The sequence below is a fragment of the Cebus imitator genome, unplaced genomic scaffold (assembly GCF_001604975.1).
Source record: "Cebus imitator isolate Cc_AM_T3 unplaced genomic scaffold, Cebus_imitator-1.0 Scaffold36, whole genome shotgun sequence".
Classification (NCBI taxonomy): domain Eukaryota; kingdom Metazoa; phylum Chordata; class Mammalia; order Primates; family Cebidae; genus Cebus; species Cebus imitator.
In genome coordinates this window covers 6,264,748-6,284,505 of record NW_016107351.1, presented here as the reverse complement: position 1 = coordinate 6,284,505, position 19,758 = coordinate 6,264,748, and the positions used below count along the sequence as shown (strand labels likewise).

At 52.8% G+C, this 19,758-nt stretch overlaps 1 protein-coding gene across 3 annotated transcripts in view; it reads left to right on the top strand.

Annotated features, from left to right (window-relative positions):
* Positions 1-19,758, top strand: part of MGAT5B (alpha-1,6-mannosylglycoprotein 6-beta-N-acetylglucosaminyltransferase B) — an 86,676-nt gene that overhangs the window by 22,314 nt on the left and 44,604 nt on the right. For all 3 annotated transcript variants that reach the window (XM_017525045.2, XM_037737237.1, XM_017525044.1), the window contains 5 exons: positions 13,994-14,109; positions 14,736-14,809; positions 15,679-15,849; positions 16,595-16,759; positions 17,540-17,709. In XM_017525045.2, coding sequence (XP_017380534.1) covers positions 13,994-14,109; positions 14,736-14,809; positions 15,679-15,849; positions 16,595-16,759; positions 17,540-17,709 — 696 coding nt within the window. The remainder of the gene's footprint in view (positions 1-13,993; positions 14,110-14,735; positions 14,810-15,678; positions 15,850-16,594; positions 16,760-17,539; positions 17,710-19,758) is intronic.

Genomic DNA, 19,758 nt, shown 5'->3' with positions numbered 1-19,758 from the left:
AGTGATTTCAGGCTTTGCTCCCCCAGGCAGGTGGTAATGACGTTGTACATAGACCAACCCCAGCTCTGTGTGCATGGGTGTATTTACATGTTTATTTTCTGTTTGGGAGAGAGGAGTCCTCTCTGCTCTCGCTTGGGGAGGGGGCCTCCCCAGCACTGGAGCGGGGGCTCTGGATGGGCCAAGGAGTAGCTGAAGCAGAAGAGAGCAGGAATGCAAGCCAGGCTGGAGCTGGGGTGGGGGCTCCACGTCCTGTGTGGTGTGTATGAGAGAGACAGAGGTAGACACAGAGACACAGTGACAGAGAGGCTCTGTCTCCCTGACTGCAGAGCTCATGTGTCTAGCTGTGTGCACTCAGGTCTCCCGGTATGCATGTCTGTGGGCACCTGTGTACATGAGTCTCTGTGTTTTAAAAGGAAAGTGATCAGTTTCAAATAAAATAACAACCCCAGCAAGCACCTTAGCCAGCGGCGGGGAGATCAATACCCCCGTTAATTGAATGCAACTCTCATAAATCAGGAGAGGAAGTCGGAATTGAACCTCCTTTCTGAGGTGGCCTGGAGAACTGGTTCTCAGGATAAGCAGTAAGCAGACTGGACCAGAATTAGTGATTACCTTGTGGGGTGGGGAGAAAGGGGCTGAGCCTCAGGGGCCTCATCAGGGGACCAGCCTGAAGGGAGTTGAGGATTGGGGCCCACGAGGAAGTAGTGACCTGCCACCAGCCACCTGCAAAGCCAGAGTTCCCCGCTGGCCCTGGCCCATCGCCCTAGGCCCCAGGTGGTGGAGGGAACAGAGCATCTGGGGCCAGCACATGGCCTGCAGTGTTGGCTGCCTCTTCTTTCCCCTGGGACAGTGCCCGGAGGCTGGCTGCATTGGGTCAGCCTTGGGAAGAGGGGTGGGTGGTGACCAGAGGCCTAGCTTGGTCTTCTTTCACTTTCTGAGTAAGAAATGACGGTTTTGGTGGAATGCCTGGGGCTTAGTGGGTGTGCAGAAAATACACTCAGGCCTAGGTCTCCCATGCCAGGTGCACTGAGCTGTTTTGCAGATGCAGTGAGAGGCAGAGAGGCTGGTGCAGGGTCACTGTCAGTCCTGGGGGCTCGCCATATGACCTTGGGAAAGCCAGTATATCTGCTCACACATCTGGGACCTTAGGACCTGGGCAGGCTCTTGAGGTCACAGTGCCATTGGAGGTGACTGAGGCCATAGGAGGTCACTGTGATGGGTTTGGGCCCACCAAGGGGCAGCTCCAGCAGGGAGGGGAGGGAAGGGCCCTCAGAGAGCATGCCTGATAGCCTGGGAAGTCACTGTCCCCTCTCCCCATCCCTGCCCAGAGCTATATGCAAACCCCTGTGGTCTTAGAAGCTGTCTCAGGCCACCATGGGTCCCTTCACTGGGAGAGAGGCGTCTGGTTGGCAGGTCAGGGGCCTCTTTCAGCCAGTGCCACACAAGGGCAGCCCTCGGCCCCCAGGGGCATGTTCTGGATCCCAGTGGACTTTGCTGCTGAGCTGGCTGAAGTAATTATTATTAATCATCATAATAATGAATGATGATACTAATGAATGATGATAGTAAATAATAGTAACAGCCAGTCTCTGTTGGGCACTTATGAACTTTGAACATCCCCAGCAGCTTGGCGAGGAGGATCCCATGCAGGTCTGAGCCAGGCCTGCACTCTCTTCACAGCCCCGAGGTGCAGAGAGCTGGACCAGCCACGTGGCAGCCAGGTTTATTGGGGATGGGGTGTTACAAAGTCCCCAGATTCCCAGTGCAGTCTCTGCCAGGCTGGGAGGGAGGTGGGACTCTTCAGGCTGCAGGGGTGTCCTGTTAGCCCTGCGGGCTTCCTGATCATGACCAATGTCCCAGCGTTTCTGTTGGCAGGGTGGGACCAGAGACCTTCATCGCTTCTCATTGTCTGTGCCATGGTGGCCTCCTGGCCTGGCTTGGGAATAACCTGTCACTACAGGGTCATGTGCCAAGGCCTGGGCCAGGCTTGCTGCTGCCAGGGATGCAGGCCCCACAGAGTCCTGGGTCCGAAGGGGGACGGTGAGTGGTGGATTGCAGGGTCACTCTCTCAGAAGGGGCTGCAGTTCTGTCCTCAGTCCCTCTGAGCCATTTAAACCTCTGGTGGAGCAATTTCAGAGTCGGGAGACTCACTGATTTCTGATGGGGTCCACTCTATTGTTGGGCAGCTCTAATGGGGACTTCGTCCAGAAGTGGATGAGACCTAACTTTGACTGAATGTCCATTACAAGTAGTGGCAATAATAGTAATAACACCACCAATAATCATTAAAGCTAGGTGTGAGCTCTAGGCACACCTAAGTGTAGGCACACCTGTAGCTCCGTATAGGTGTCTTATGAGTTCAGGCTGCAAGAGCAAAGTTCCCTAGCCTGGGGGCTCGCAGACAGCAGACGTTTCTTTTACTTTTCTTTTTTGAGACAGGGTCTCCCTCTGTTGCCCAGGCCGAGTGCAGTGGCATGACCACAGCTCCCTACAGCCTCTGCCTCTCAGGCTCAAGCAATCCTCCTGCCCCAGCCTCCTGAGTAGCTGAGACTACAGGTGCACACCACCATCCCTGGCTAATTTTTATATTTTTGTAGAGATAGGGTTTCGCCATGTTGCCTAGGTTGGTCTTGAACGCTTCAGCTCAAGGCCCACCTTGGCTTCCCAAAGTACTTGGATTACAGGCGTGAGCCACCATGCCTGGCTTCAAACATTTATTTCTCACAGTTCTGGAGACTGAAGGTCTGAGACGGGGATGCCAGCATGCTCAGGTTCAGGGGAGGGCCCTCTTTTGGGTTATAGGTGGTCAACTGCTTGCTGTGTCGTCACATGGTGGGAAGAGGCTGAGAGAGCTCTCTGGGGCCTCTTTTTTTTTTTTCCCTGAGACTGAGTCTCACTCTGTCACCCAGGCTGGAGTGCAGTGGCACTATCTTGGCTCACTGCAACCTCTGCCTCCCAGGTTCAAGCAATTCTCTTGCCTCAGCCTCCTGAGTAGCTGGGATTATAGGCGTGAGCTGCCATTCCTGGCCAGGTAGGAAGTCTTTAGAAGGAAGCTCCAGGACTGTGCTGAGCCAGCGGTCTGGTCTGCCCCCCATGAAGCCCCAAGTGCCGGGCAAGAAGGAAACTGGCAGACCCAGTGTGGAGAGGGGAAGGTGACCTCAGGCTGGTCCTGGGGCTCCTGACACAGGGCACTGGCATGGAACGTCAGGTCCCTGAGGCCACCCTGAGGTCCAGTGACTTATTAGGAGGACCTCAGAACTCAGCACAGCCATGATCCTCTTGGTGACACCTCAATCCTGTGAAAGGATATGGATGAAAAGCAGCCAAGGGGAGTGGCGCAGGGGCAGGGCAGGGCCCTGGAGACCCACCCGGATCACTGACGTTCCTCTCCCGATGGAGCTGTGGACAGCGCTTGCTGTCCCAGCCATGACGTGGGACCACACATGTGGGTGTTGCCAGCCTTGGTGACCAGAGATGTGATGGGGGCTCGGTCTCAGAGACGTGACTGACCACTCAGGGACTGGGCTCCGTCTATGGCCCTTCCAGAGGTCAAACTGAGGCAGCGTGGCCCAAGGCCCCCACCATCAATCACAGGGAAGCAGAGACTATCGGGGGTGGCCTAAGGCCCCAGGTAGACAAGGACACTCTTATCAGGGGGCTGGACACTCCAGGACTTAGGGGTGAGCTCCCAGAAGTAGGCCCAGTCAGGCCTTTCTTTGGAATGTGTGGGTGTGGACCTCCCAGAGCTGCCCAGCTCACCTGTTACTGCACGCACAGCATGGATTCCTGGGTACCTGCGTTCTTCCCTCTTGCCCTTGAGTGGCTCAGTGATACCCTGTGATACGCCCCAGGGTTACCCCACACAGACACACCCCAGATTGCTCTCCCCTCTGCTGCCTCTCCCTGATAACCCCCCTCAGGGTGTCCTTGAGGCTGGGCCTGCATTTGGTACATCCGTGTTGGGTTCCTCTGTGCCCAGAGCCTGGCACCGAGTAGGCGCGTGGTGAATATGTGTGGATGCATGTGGATGATGGGCCGTCTTCGGGGACACCCCTCCTGAGCGCTCCAGCCTCCCTCTCCCTGTCTCTCCTGACACGGCCGGGCCTTCGCTGCTTACATTCGTGCTGCTCTGCCGGAAGCCACCGGTTCAGGCTCACCTGGGTTAACAGCCTTCCTCTCTGAAAATGCATGTAAGAAAGACATGAAAGGAAGGAAAGAAAAATGTACTATGAGCAGGACCAGAGGGCCCTTGGGCATTCGCAGCAGCTGCAGAAAGATTGGGTGCATTTGGTGGTGGGAGTAAGCGCAGGGCGTTGTCCGCTGTCCTGCTTGCCGGGGTAGACAGAATTCAAGGTTTGTACCCTGGTGATGGAGCCTGCAGGGTTAGGGTGGTTGTTGCCTGGGAAACCCCTTATACCAGAGCAGTTTTGGCCTCGTCTCCTGTGGGGACTGTTGGCTGTTATCCCAGAGGAAATAGCCCTGAAAGTCCCATCCCCCCAGATGTCACGCTCTAGACCGGGGGTGGGGGTTCTGGCCTTTTGCTGGCTGTTGGCCTTGATCCTGATGTCCTGCCCCCGCCCTGTACATGGACCCCTTCCAAGCGAAACGGCGCATTCCTGCCTGTGTCAGAGCCCACCTGTTGGCACCACCTTCCCAGGGTGTAAGAGGTGGAAAATGGATTTTCTTCCGGAAACCCAGCGTGTCTCAGGGTGGCCTTTTCTGATATATTGAAGCCAGTATTCCACTTGCGGCTCCAACCTGCTTCCCTTGCTGAAGACCAAGGCCTGGAGGCCCCTTGTAAGCTTGTAGGCACAGCACTTGTGCCCAGGGATTCATTAGGGCCACCCGGCTCCATGTTCTCCCCCAGGAGCCTCCTCTCCAGCTGGTGCTCTCCAGCCTGTTGAGCTATTCAGCAGCGTTCTGGGCTGGGTGGGGTGAGCTTTGGGGCCAGGCTGCCTGGTTGGACTGATTTTCTTATTTAATAACTGCGTGACCCTGAGCAAGTCGCTCAGCCTTGCTGTGCCTTGTTTCCTTCCTGATCTGTACAATGGGGGCATTAAAAGGGACCAACATGTTGTCATGGGCATTGAATGAGATCAGACTATAAATTGCATAAATTGGCAAGCGTGGGCTCAATACCTGTTGGCTGTGTAACTGCTACTATCATTAGTGGAAAGGTTTTCTCATGTCCTCCTAAAAGCCTAGGAAAAGTCCCGCCTCCCTGGGCAGCCTTGTGACATCGGGTACCTTCCTCGATAGAAAAGATGTTAAATAGCAGGGCTGTTGTAACAAAGAGGCACAAGCTGATTGTGTTAAACCAGGTGTCCCCAACCCCCTGGCATGGACCGGTACTCCACGGCGGGTTGGGAAGTGGGCCCGGCAGGAGGAAGTGGCGGCAGTGGAGAAAGTGAGGCTTCACGTGTATTTACGGCCGCTCCCCATCACTCGCAGCTCCGCCTCCTGTCAGATCAGCTTGGGCTTTAGATTCTCAGAGGCGTGAAAATCCTCTTGTGAACTGCGCATGTGTGGGATCTAGGTGGCGCATTCCCCTTGAGAATCTAACGCCTGATGATCTGTCACTGTCACCCATCACCCCCAAATGGGACCATCTAGTTGCAGGAAAATGAGCTCAGGGCTCCCACTGATTCTACATGATGGTGAGTTGTATAATTATTTCATAATAATAGAAATAAAGTGCACAGTCAATGTAATACACTTGAATCATCCTGAAAGCGTCCCCACGGCCCCTCTCCCCGGGTCCATGGAAAAACTGTCTTCCACAAAATCGGTCGCTGGTGCTAAAAAGGTTGGGACCACTGGATTAAACGACAGAAATCGATTGTCTCATGGTTGTGGAGGCTGGAAGTGTGAGATGAAGGCGTCAGCAGGCAGGTGCTAGGGAAGGATGTGTTCCAGGCCCCACTCCAGGCTTCTGGGAGTTCCTTGGCTGATGGCAGCACAATTCTAGTCTTTCCATGGTGTTCTCTCTGTGTGCAAGTTTCAGATCAAATTTCCTTTTGATAAAAACACCAGTCATACTGGATGAGGGCCCCACTTCACTCCAGAATGACCTCATGTCATCACGAATTACATCTGCCAGGACCCTGTTTTCAAGTAAAGTCACATTCTTAGCTATTGGGTGATAGGGCTGCAACATGTGAATTTGAGGGGGTGCATAATTTAGCCCATCGCAAAGACTGTATTTTATAATATATGAATATCACTTTTTTTTTCTTTTGTTCCTACGCAAAGAATGTTGTAGAGAATGAATATCACATATTAAAACATTTTCCTTGATCTACAAGGGTTTTGTTGCCCCCTGATTTTTAAAGAAATTCACACATTTTTGAGGGCCCCTAAAAGCAATGTGGGCCCTGGCCTGCACCTCCTGGCCCCGGTGGAGAAGTCAGCGCTGGTGCTGCCCACCCCACAGTGACCACACTGAGGCCCTGGGTTCCTCAGACCACGTCGGCTGAAGGCTGTTGTCCGCCATCTCCCTGGTCCAGCCCTCCCTTTCTCTTCCAACCAGGCATTTCCCAGTCATACATCTGCTGTGGTTGGAGGCTTTATGACATCTACTTTTACTGTCACTTTTAGAAAAACCTCTCAGGGAGAGAAGCCTAATCATACGTTATTTGAAAATAGAAAGGGCCACGCAAATGCGAAGTCCAGTGTAATAATAGTGATGCCGGGTAATTCTGTTTTGAACAAGTTGAACTTGTTAGATCAGACAGATGCCATCTGCACTATTTAAAGCCTGTGCTGGCGATAGGTTTTATGCAGACATGCTTGTCGTAGGAAAATTGCTGAATCCCCCAAAAAGTAAAGTGCTTTGCTTTGTAGTCAGGCGTATGATGCTTCCTCTCAGGAATGGAATGACTGCTGTCCCTGGGGAGCAAAAGCATCTCAAGCCTGTACTGAGCACCTCCGGTGTGCTAAGTACTTTACATTTGAGCATGTATTGAGCACCTTCTGTGTGCTGAGTACTTTACATTCGAGCATGTATTGAGCACCTCCAGTGTGCTGAATACTTTACATTTGAGCATGTGTTGAGCACCTCCAGCATGCTGAGTACTTCACATTCGGGCATGTATTGAGCACCTCCAGCATGCTGAGTACTTTACATTTGAGCATGTATTGCGCACCTCCAGTGTGCTGAGTACTTTACATTCGAGCATGTATTGAGCACCTCCTGTGTACTAAGTACTTTACATTTGAGCATGTATTGAGCACCTCCAGTGTGCTGAATACTTTACATTTTAGCATATATTGAGCACCTCCAGCGTGCTAAGTACTTTACATTCGAGCATGTATTGAGCACCTCCTGTGTGCTGAATGCTTTACATTTGAGCATGTATTGAGCACCCTCTGTGTGCTGAGTACTTTACATTTGGCCTCACAGCTAATCCTCACAATAACCCTGTTACTCGGATTTCATAGGAGTTAAAGCCTGAGTTTAGAGAGGTTATGTAAGTTGCCCAAGATCACGCAACTGTGAAGTGTAGCCAGGATTTGAACCCAGGACCTCTGACTCCCAGGCTTTCACTCTTTCCAGTATATTCCTGAATAATGTCCCTGAATAATATGGAGAATCACTGACCCGGGGAATCCCTTGATTTCTCTCTTTCCTATGAGAGCGGCAGGAGAATTAATGCGTGGCCTTCACCAAGAGGAACATGGTTGGTGAAAAGAACTTCCTGACAGCAGGAGCATACAGGAGAACCTAGACTCTCTCTCTCTCTTTTTTTTTTTTTTTTGAAAGAAAGTCTTGTTCTGTCACCCAGGCTGGAGTGCAGTGGTGTGATCATGGCTCACTGCAGCCTTGACCTCACAGGCTCAAACAATCCTCCTGCCTCAGTCTGAGTAGCTGGGACCACAGGCGCACACCACCATGCCCAGCTAATTTAAAGAATTATTGGCCGGGCGCGGTGGCTCAAGCCTATAATCCCAGCACTTTGGGAGGCCGAGGCGGGTGGATCACGAGGTCAAGAGATCGAGACCATCCTGGTCAACATGGTGAAACCCCGTCTCTACTAAAACTACAAAAAATTAGCTGGGCATGGTGGCGCGTGCCTGTAGTCCCAGCTACTCAGGAGGCTGAGGCAGGAGAATTGCCTGAACCCAGGAGGCGGAGGTTGCGGTGAGCCGAGATTGCGCCATTGCACTCCAGCCTGGGTAACAAGAGCGAAACTCCGTCTCAAAAAAAAAAAAAAAAAAAAAAAGAATTATTTATAGAGATAGAGTGTCACTCTGTTGCTCAGACTGGTCTCGAACTCCTGGGTGCAAGTGATCCTCCTGCCTTGCCCTCCCCAAGTTCTGGGACTACAGGTGTGAGCCTCTGGGCCCGGTCCTGGACTCCCTTTTGTGATAGATTAAAAACCATTTCCCCTCAATTCTGCAAATGGTGGTTATCTTCATTTCCTAGGGTTGCCGTAAAAAATGACCACAAACCAGATGCCTTAAAACAACAGGAATTTACTCCTTCCCAGTTCTGGAGACAGGAGGTCTGAAAATAGGTTGTCAGCACGGCCGTGTTCCTTCCAAAGCTCAAGGGAGACTCCTCCCTGCCCTTCCTGGCTCTCCTGGCAGATGCTGGCGGTGCCTGGCGTTCTTTGTCCTGCAGACGCCTCTCTCTACTCTCTGCTGCCTTTGTCATGCACGTAGCCTTCCCCGCTGGATGTCCACATGTGGCCTTCTTAGAAGGACCCTAGTCATTGGGCTTAGGGCCGGCCTGATGCAGTATGACCTCATCTGAACTAATTATACCTGCAAAGACCCTAGTCTCAAGTAAGAACACATTCTTTTTTTTTTTTTTTTTTTTTGGTTTATTAAAAAATAAGTTTATTGGGCAGGCATGGTAGCTCATGCCTGTAATCCCAGCACTTTGGAAGGCTGAGGCGGGTGGATCACGTGAGGTCAGGAGTTTGAGACCAGCCTGGCCAACATGGTGAAACCCCATCTCTAACAAAAATACAAAAATTAGCTGGGCGTGGTGGCACATGCCTATAATCCCAGCTACTCAGGAGGCTGAGGGAAGAGAATCAATTGAACCCAGGAGGCGGAGGTTGTGCCATTGTACTCCAGCCTGGGCAATGACAGCAAAACTCCGTCCCCCCAAAAAGAAAGTATTGAGGTATATTTTTCATTAAGTACACTAATATTAAGGATAGAACTTGATGGAGTTTTACATATGGACAGTCACCTACTGAGATTAGGTTACATAGAATATTTCTAGTACACAAGAAGATTTCCTGTGTTCCTTCGGCACAAGTCATTCTTGGCCCCTAAGCCTAACTGCTGCTCTGATTCTATCAGTGTTACTTTTGCCTGTTCTTGAACATCACATAAATGGAGTCACAGAGTACGTAATCTTTTTTATTTGAGACTGAGTCTTGCTCTGTTGTCCAGGCTGGAGTGCAGTGGTGCAATCTCAGCTTATTGCAACCTCCGCCTCTTGGGTTCAAGCAATTCGATTCTCCTGTCTCAACTCTCAAGTAGCTGGGATTACAGGTGCCTGCCACCACGCCCGGCTAATTTTTTCTTTTTGTATTTTTAGTAGAGATGGATTTCGCCATTTTGTCCAGGCTGGTCTTGAACTTCTGACCTCAGGTGATCCACCCGCCTCGGCCTCCCAAAGTTCTGGGATTACAGGTGTGAGTCACCACACCTGGCTAATAATCTTTTTTATTTGGCTTGTCAACGTTGTGACTCTGAGATTCATCTATGTCGTTGCACGTAGATATATTTTAAAAATTTCCCTAGGTTATTGGGGAATAGGTGGTGTTTGGTTACATGAGTAAGTTCTTTAGTGGGGATTTGTGAGATTTTGGTGCACCCATCACCTGAGCAGTAAACACTGGACCCTATGAGTAGTCTTTTACCCCTTACATATGGCCATATTCTGAACTTCTGGCTGGACATGAATTTTGGGGCCACTCTTCAGCCTACAGTGATGGAGCCCCTGGGCATGGGTTCCACACTGGGCAGTGCCCGGCTCCACACAGGAAAGCTGAGTCTCTGTCCTCAAGGCCTCAGGACTCCGTTCAGGGTTTCAGGCTGGCCACTCGCAGCCACACCCCACGGTGGGGCAGGGGATTCAGAAAGTGACCTAGCTCCTGCAGGGCGGATGGAAAAGACACTTGCTCCAGGGAGAGGTGCCTCCAGGAAGGGCTGAGATGCGTTGGGGTCCATTCCAAGGTCTCTAGCTGACTTGGAAGAGCCCCTGGCTTGTCTCGACATAGGTTGTTTGCGCCCTGGGGTCTCTGGTGAGAAGATAGGACAGGCACCCAGTGTTTTCTCCACCTTGCCTGCCTCCTGCCATGATGGGAGCCCTAGAGCCCGCCCTCACCTGCCCTTGCTGGTCTCTAGTCCTGACCCTGCCTCTGCACTCTGTCCTTGAAATATTCATTCCAGGCCAGGTGCAGTGGCTCATGCCTGTAATCCCAGCACTTTGGGAGACGGAGGCGGGAAGATCGCTCGAGTCCAGGAGCTGGAGACCAGCCTGGACAACATTTTTCTACAGAAAGTTAAAAAATAAATAGCCGGGTGTGGTGGCTTATGCTTATGGTCCAAGCTACTTGGGAAACTGAGGTGGGATGATCGTTTGAGCCCGGGAGGTTGAGGCTGCAGTGAGCTGTGATCGCACCACTGCACTCCAGCCTCTGTCCAGGGTGGCAGAGTGAGATCCCTTCTCTCTGTCTCTCTCTCTCTTATATACAAAATATTCATTCCTGTCAAAGGCACATCCATCCTGTCCCTGTAGGCCAGCATGGAAAATACCTCCATGGTCTTCATCTGGACCGATTTCAGAGCCTGGCAGACATCACATTGTCATGTTTCTTCCTGGGGTGGACCCAGGCATTCTTGGTGGGAGCACATCAATGCCAAAAGGGTGAACACTAGTTCTTGAAACAATCTTAGTAGTGGTAAAAACATCTAAGAAACCTCCTAGATGGGCAATAATGAGAAAAGGTTGATGTGCCCTGGTCTAACCCAAGTCCCTGTTGCTGCCGCTTCAGCCACATCAATATCAGTGCTGATCACGAATGCAAACAGTGCTGATGTCACACAGGTGCCATGGGCCACCCACTTTACTGCTCTCTCCTCATTCAGTCCTCACGATGGCAGCTGCTCTTCTGTCTTAAAAGATGAGAGTGCTGAGCACAGAGAGGCTCAGTGACCTGCCCAGGGTCACACAGCTTATAGGGAGCTGAGCTTCCTCTCAGCTTCTTGTACAGTGCTGGTAATGAACCTTGATGAGTTTTGGATGGATGAAAAATACTCCTACTTCCTTCTGCCTGAGGACTTTTTGAGCAAAAGAAGCAGCTGGCTTTTAAGTCTCTTCTCTTTCTTCTTTGCAGTCTCACCAAAGGCTGTTGTGTGTTGAACTGTGTGCTCCAAAAAGCCATGTCCAAATCCTGTTCCCTAGAATCTGTGAATGTGACCTTTTTTGGAGATAGGGTGTTTGCAGATACAATAAAATTAAGAGGAGGTGCTACTGGGTTTGGATGGGTCCTGGTATGGTGGCTGGTGTTCTTGTTAAGAGAGGAAACATGGACACAGATGCACACAGGGGAGGAGGCCGTGTGAAGGCAGAGGCGGAGGTCAGGGTGAAGCAGCTGCGGGCCAAGGAACACTGAGGGCTGTTGGCTATCCCCGGAAGCTGGGAGGGGCCTGGAGGAGGCTCCCCCGGAGTCTTAAGGCACTGGCCCTGCTGCTGCCTTGCTGTCTGACTTCCAGCCTCCAGAGCTGCCAGAGGAGAAATGGGTGTGGTTTTATGCCACCTGGTTTGTGGAAATTCATTTCAGTTGCCCAAGGAAACTAACACAAAAGTGATGGTATTTTTAAAAAGTTTTATTTTTGTTTTTGTCAAAGTTTGCCTTGGGCACTGAACTAAAGAGTGAGAGTACGGGCCGGGCACACGGTGGTTCACGCCTGTAATCCCAGCACTTTAGGAGGCCGAGGGTGGGTAGATCACCAGAGGTCGCGAGTTCGAGACCAGCCTAACGTGGAGAAACCCCATCTCTACTAAAAATACAAAATCAGCTGGGCATGGTGGCGCATGCCTGTAATCCCAGCTACTCGGGAGGCCGAGGCACTGAGGCAGGAGAATAGCTTGAACCTGGGAGACGGAGGTTGCAGTAAGCTGTTATTGCACCATTGCACTTCAGCCTGGGCAACAAGAGCAAAGCTCTGTCTCAAAAAAATAAATAAATAAAGAGTGAGAGGATGGACTGGGTTGTGCATGCGTGTGTGTGCACGCATGTGTATGTGTGTGCATATGTGTGTGTGCATATGTGTGTGTGTGTGCGCGCATGTGTATGTGTGTGCGTGCATGTGTATGTGTGTGCATGCTCGTGTGCATGTGTGTGTGTGCGTGTGTGTGTGCATGTGTATGTGTGTACATATGTGTGCGTGTGTGCATGTGTATAGTTGGGGGGCTTGTTCCCCTTTCCTATCATCTGCCTTTTATCCCCTCCACGTATGTGTCTGCGTTGCCCCCACCTGTCACCCTCACTAGTCCCCCATTGGGTATGGGGCCACGGCCCTTTCTCTCCTTAGGGAAGGTGGAGGTGGGAGGGGAGGGTGGCTGAGAGGGCAGGTGGCTGCTGAGGGGTCACACCATCCCTTCTGTGGCAGGTAGCTCATTGGGCTCAGAAGAGGAGGAGGGTGGGGATGTTGGAAACATCCTTCATTTAATTCCCATTATGTGCAGCCATAAAGACCAGTATCTTGTATAGGGATAAACAGAGCTTAAATGGGCCTGCAAAGCCATGGGGTGAGGTGAGAATCAAAGGAAACGAAATTAATACGTTAAAAAAAGGCAAGCAGCTTCCTGGAGAAAGACCCCCAGGGCTGCCTTGTGTGAACAGATCTGCCAGCCGAGGGGAATCCATCTCAATAGAAGTTTGCAACAAGATAAATTCTGCATATGATGGCTAATAAATGTCCCTGAGAGCTGAGTAGTAATCACACAGGAAATAAATTATCTAAAACTAAAAGCGACACTAGTATTGGTGGTGAGGTGGAGGGCTGTGTTGGTGGCAGTCACCTCGTTTAAGATCCTGGGAAGGATTTGTTCTCAGGAAGCCAGTGATAATTTACTGGAGTTTTAATACCTGGCAAGTTCCCAGACTTCTGTGGGTGGAATTTATTTTGGCACAATACAGCCCCTTGGGAGGAAATAGACAGACTTGGAGAGGCCCGGCTGTGCCTGGGAAACAGCCTCTGTCACCTGTGTGGTCCCTGGACAGAACCTAGCCAGACCCTTGAAGGGAATTCCTCTGCTTGTTTCAGTCCCATGCACTGCCCTTCAGTACACAGGCAGTAACACACAGACGTGCCTGACCCGTGCAGATAGGGTCAGATGTGCAGGTATGGGCACATGTGCAGTTGTGGGCAAGCATGCAAATATGACCACATATGCAGTTATGGGTGTGTGTGCAGTTGTGGGCACACGTGCAGATGTGGTCACATGTATAGTTGTGGGCACATGAGGATATGTTCCCTGACTGCTCAGGGAAGGTGGAGATGAAGCCTGGGGCCGAGGGGGGGGATTTCCACTCATGAGGGCCTCTCTGCAGATAGGATCACACATGCAGATGTGGGCACATGTACAGTTGTGACCACACATGCAGATAGGATCACACATGCAGCTATGATCACACATGCAGACATGATCACACATGCAGATATGATCACGTGTGCAGATATGATCATGCATGCAGTTGTGGGCACACATAAAGTTGTGACCAACAGGTGTAGGTATGGGCTTTCCCATATGTCTGTAATGTGTGTACTGGATGGAGTGGGCTGCCAGCTCCATCTCCTCGCCAGATCCCCTCCCCACCGTTCGGTCTGCTCGGGGTCAGGGTTTGGGAGCCTGGGGCACCGTAGAGCCTGCTGCCTTTGCCTGTGGGCCTTACTAGTGGGGTCCTCCTGGGAAGGTCACCCTGGCCGGTTCTGCTGCTCACCTCTGGCTTCTCCCACCTAGGATGCCCCCTGGGGCCGGCCTCATGGAGCGGATCCAGGCTATTGCCCAGAATGTGTCTGACATCGCCGTGAAGGTGGACCAGATCCTGCGACACAGCCTGCTCCTGCACAGCAAGGGTGGGTTCCGGGCGCGGGGTGCCCTCTGCCCGAGGGGGCCAATGAACTGGGTGCTGGGTGGGCCCTGGGAGGGTGGGACACCTGGTGTGTGGACGACTTCTCCTGACAGCAGCTCTCCTGGCTCTTGGGACCCCAGCTTAGGCTTTCAGCAGGAGGAATGGGGGTTCACTCCCTCCAGCCCGGCAGGAGGGCGCAGAGGGCAGAGGCGGTCCCTGGAGTCTCAGCCTCTGGGGTCCACAGTTCCAGGAGTGAGGCTACCTGGGGAAAGGTCCCTGGGTGGCCCCTCCAGTCCCTGTGATGTGGGGAACAGCGAGCTGGCGGCTGCAAACCTCATTTCTGCCTCCTCAGAAAACACTGGGGATGTTTTCGGGTGGGTGCTGAGGTCTGCCCATCCAGGCAGCTGCTGGGTGGCTGAGCACACTAGCTCTTCACTGCTTCTGAACCCCCCGAGGAGGCTGGGACAGCCCAGGCCTGGGGGTGACCTTGTGGGTGGGTTGTGTGGCTGGTGAGCTTTAAGGTGGGAAACTGGCAGCGGGTTGTGTGGGAAGCTGCCTCCCGCACCTGTGCCTCTCCCCCTGGCCTCCTCCCTGGACCCAGGGCTTCAGCAAGGTGACCTCTTCGTGCAGTGTCGGAAGGCGGGCGGGACCAGTGTGAGGCGCCAAGTGACCCCAAGTTCCCTGACTGCTCCGGGAAGGTGGAGGTGAGGCCTGGGGCTGGGGGGCGGGGATGTCCACTAGTGAGGGCCTCTGTTCCCGGCCCCGGCCCCTAACTCTGGCACAAGCTGGCAGAGGCCAGCTTCAGGGAAACAGCTTCTCTGGTCAGTTCATCCGCCCCACCCATCATCCCAAATCCCCCAGGAGGCATCGCCCTCAGGGGTCAGGGCTTTTTCTCAGCGAGTGATTAAATCTCCACGTGTCAACACCAGCAGGTGGATTCCCCCAGAGACTCAGAGGAGTGGCCCTGGCCGCCCTGTCCCCGATCCTCCTGGCCCAGCCAACAGCTGGACGGAGTCTTCCTGCCCTGCCTCTGGGGCCACCATGGGCTGCAGGAAGTCTGTCCCTGTAGGAGCCACCCACAGCCATGAAGCCAGCTCCCCGCTGGTTCTGAACCCCCTATGGGGTGGGCGGTGGTGCTGCAGACCCCTCCCTGGGTGACTATCTGGGATCACTGCAGGTGGATCCTGCCCTGGCCCCAGCCCTGGCTGCCTTGGAGGCTGTTCCCTGACCTTGACCTCTAGCCCAATCCTGCTCCAGTAGCAGGGAGACAGGGGCCAAAGGGAGAGGGAGACAGCCAGGCCTCCCAGCTCTTTGCCCCAGACCTTTAAGCCAGCTTTATCTCCCAGGCCCTCCTCTTTCCAGACTTGAGGGCTGGTGGTCTGCCCCTGCCATCTCTGGGGTCCTTCGGGCAGGTCCTGGTTCAATCTCTTCTCTGCCCTGTTGCATCAGTAGGGCGGGCCTTGTGGTGCCCATCCTGGGGGATCTCAGGGCCCCTGGGGGTGCATGTGCAGGGGAGCCCCTGGGGGTCGGTGGGGCTGGCGCGGCCCCCTGCCCAGCCTGGCCCTCTCTGCAGTGGATGCGTGCCCGCTGGACCTCTGACCCCTGCTACGCCTTCTTCGGGGTGGACGGCACCGAGTGTTCCTTCCTCATCTACCTCAGTGAGGTCGAGTGGTTCTGTCCCCCACTGCCCTGGAGGAACCAGACGGCTGCCCAGAGGGCATCCAAGCCCCTTCCCAAAGTCCAGGTGGGCCTGGGAGGTGGGTGGGCCAGTGAGGGGCTGGCGTGGCTGGACATCCTCAGGGACAGCAGGCAGAAACCGTTGCCCTGGGGTAACGAGACTGAGTGGCTGTGCCAGGTGTGTGGGCAGATCCCAGCCCACCCTGCTGCAGATGGGAGGACAGCCTGCCGGGGCCTGTCTACTTTCTTTGAGATGCCGGCAAGCTGGGCCTCTTTGCGGGGCAGGTGGGGGGCCTGGACGTGCCCCCTTAATGGACTAGAATAGTGGTAATAGAAGCTGCCGCTTACTGAGGGCTTTCTGTGTCTAGACGCTTTATTTGCACTTAAAGCTCTGGCCATTCTTGTGTGATCATATTTGACGGACAATGCATCTAGGGTTTAGAGTTGAATTAATGGGTTCAAGGTGCACAGTTGCTGTGGTGGCCACATCTGTCCCCTGCCATCAGAGTCCTGGCTGTGACCACCACCCTCACTGCCTCCCTGTCGTGGCTGGGGTCCTGGGAACTGCTGTGATCAGCTATCTCCCTGGAAGGGCTGGGGTTTGTGGTCAGAGCTGGGCTGGGGAGGGCGTATTGAGGGGGAGGGCAGGACTCCCTGGTTTCAGGGGCCGATGAGCCCCTTAGAAAGTGCGGAAGAAGCTGGAGCAGGCCCCAGGCTCATGGGAGGGTTCCAGGCCCTGTCCCCTGGCCAGTGGGGAATGATGGCGGCCGCCGGTCGAGGGGCAGAGAGAGCTGAGGTCTGGACCCCTCCAGGCAGTTTTCCGAAGCAACCTGTCTCACCTCCTGGACCTGATGGGCAGTGGGAAGGAGTCCCTGATCTTCATGAAGAAGCGGACCAAGAGGCTCACAGCCCAGTGGGTGCTGGCTGCCCAGCGGCTGGCACAGAAGCTGGGAGCCACCTGGAGGGACCAGAAGCAGGTTTGTGGCCCCTGACCCCTCACTTGCAGATGCTGAGAAAGCTCAGGGCGCCTGCTTCTGGGGCGACACAGAATAGGTCTTCAAACAAGCTGTAGTGGGCCTCTGAATTTGATCAGAGGGAGAGAGGGGTGGGGATGGCAGAGTCGAGGTAGATGTCTGTGGTGGTGGCCCCTGGCCCTTTTCAAAGTTGGGACAGAATGACAAGCTCCCAAGGGGTCCTGCATTCTGTGTACATCTGGTTCATGTCAGGCAGAAAAGTCATGGGATTGGCCTGGAAAGCTGGGAATGTTCTGGGGAGCTTTGTTAGCTCATCCTTCCATTGTTCCTTCCCCCTGCCGACTCCTTCCCTCGCCCTCTCCCTCCTTCTCTCCCTTCCTTCCTCCCTCCTTCCCGCCCTTCCTCCCTCCCTCCTTCCCTCCCTCCCTCCCTCCTTCCCTCCCTCCCTTCCTTCATCCACCCAGTAGATATTTACCTGACTCTCACATTGCCCTTTTATTTCTTTCAGAGTCCTTATCATTTCATGAAATTATCTCTTGTCTGTGTTCACTGTTGTCTACCTCTTCCATCTGGAACATAAGCTCCATGAGGGCAAGCACGTGACTATCTTGTTCGCCCGTGTCCCCAATGCCTGGTCTGGTCACTCTGGTGCCAGAAATCACCTGCTGGGGCCCAGCCTGGAGACAGGGTCTGCTGCCGGCTCGTCTCCTGGCTGGTTCCCTGGGGGGCAGGGCTGAGAGCTGCCACTCCTGCCTGCTGACCCTCTGTGTTCCATCAACCCAGATCCTGGTCCACATCGGCTTCCTGACAGAGGAGTCTGGGGACGTGTTCAGCCCTCGGGTCCTGAAGGGCGGGCCCCTGGGGGAGATGGTGCAGTGGGCGGACATTCTGGCTGCGCTCTATGTCCTGGGCCATGGCCTGCGGGTCACAGTCTCCCTGAAGGAGCTGCAGAGGTGAGTGCTGGGGAAAGCCACTGGCATGGAGTGGGCAGGAGGGGATGAAGGGGAACCCCTTCCCTGGGAGCTCCTGCTCTGCCTGCACGTCCCATGGTCCTGAGACCCTGGGAGGCGTCCTGGTGTTCTGCAGGACATCACCACTCCTGATCCCCCTCCTCCTGCCCAGTCCTGGGGGCGGTAGCAGGGAAGTGTATTTGCATAGCGCTATCTGGCCAGGGCGTGGCTCCTTCTCTGGTGTTTCTGCTCAGGCGCTGGCACATATTGGCTTGTGGAATTGAGCCGTGTCTGCACGTGGGGTCCCCTCTGTCTGCCATCCTGGGAGATTTGGTTTCTCTTCTGGAACTGGGCTTCTTCTTGGGTCTGTTTTAGGATCTGGAGACCAGCAAGATGTGGAGGGTGAGGGGGGTGGCGGGTAGGTGGTACCGATCCCTTATCCAGGGCTGGACTTTCTGGGTCCCTCGGATGCTGTGGGAGGTGGAAGGACAGTGATTAGAGGCTTCCCTGGGTGCTTGAGGGCAGGACGGGGGTGAGTCGGAGAATGTGGGATGTCAAGGAGGTAAGAGTGCATGTGTGTGACTGAGTTTATTTTTAACCACTGTTTCTGTGGGATGTAGGAATACAGGAGATTTTTCTCTCTTTATTAATAGTTGTTATATCATATTTGATGCATACAAAAGTCTATGCAAAGTATGCTGTGAAACACAAGAGTCAAATCAGCTCCCACGTGTGGCCATCCACTTAATGTCACCAAGGACTCTACATCTGCCTGAGAGTGTCCCCTGATCTCTCTGCCTCCTCCCCAGATGAAACCTTAACTTGAACTTTGTGTATATTATTCCTTTTTTTTTTTAAATGGAATTTCTCTCCATCTCAGGCTGGAGTGCAGTGGTGTGACCTTGGCTCACTGCAACCTCCACCTCCCGGGTTCAAGTGATTCTCCTGCCTCAGCTTCCTGAGTTGCTGGGATTACAGGTGTGCGCCACCATGCCCAGCTCATTTTTGTATTTTTACTAGAGACAGGGTTTCGCCATGTTGGCCAGGCTGGTCTTCAACTCCTAGCCTCAGGCGATCCACCCACCTCAGCCTCCCAAAGTGCTAGAATTACAGGCGTGAGCCACCGTACCCAGCCTGCTTTTTTCATAAAAAGTGTTTGGGTTTTTTTTTTTTTTTCCATGTTAGTGTATCCATAAACAATTTATGGTTTGCTTTTGTTTTATTCTGGTTTCAAGCTTTGAGAAAATGGTATCTACTGTATGTGATCTGCAAACTTGCTTCCTTCAAACTCTGTTTCAAAGACTCATCCATGTCCTTGCATGTAGCTTTATTTCATTCATTTTCACTTCTATCTAGTATTCCATTGTGTGAATGTGCCATAATTATGTATCAGTTTTTCCTGACTGTGGATATTTTTTCCTGTTTTTAAAATGGTTTTGAACGTTCTCCTGGTGGGCACTCTTGGACATGTCACACTGGGTACAGACTTAGTGCACAGTTGTTGGGTCTTGGCATAGTGAAAATTCAGCTTTACAAGATAATGCTGAATTATCCTCCAAGGTGATTGGTACAATTCAGAGGCTCAACTCAGTGCCTGAGTTTCCACGGGGTCACATTCTCACCTGTGCTTAGGGCTGTTAGACATTCTGATTGAGGGCGAAGCCTGGCATGATGATATCTTGTTATAGTTGCAACTTGCATTTCCTGAAATGTAATGAGCTGAGCATCCTGTCCTGTTTATTTGTGGTTCTTTCATCTTGGTGAGATGCCCATTGATATGGGCATCATATGATATGGGTTATCATTTCCATATTGAGTTGTAAGAGCTCTTTATATATTATGGATATAAATTTTATACATGTGTTAAAAATCTCCTAATTTGTGGCTTGCCTTTTAGATTTCTTTATGGTTTTTTGGCGGGTAAAAGAAGTTCTTAATTTTAATATAATCAAAGTCATCTTTTTTTTTTTATAGTTAGTGATTTTGTATTTGGTAGAATCCTTCCTTCCCTCCTTCCTTCCTTCCTTCCTTCCTTCCTTCCTTCCTTCCTTC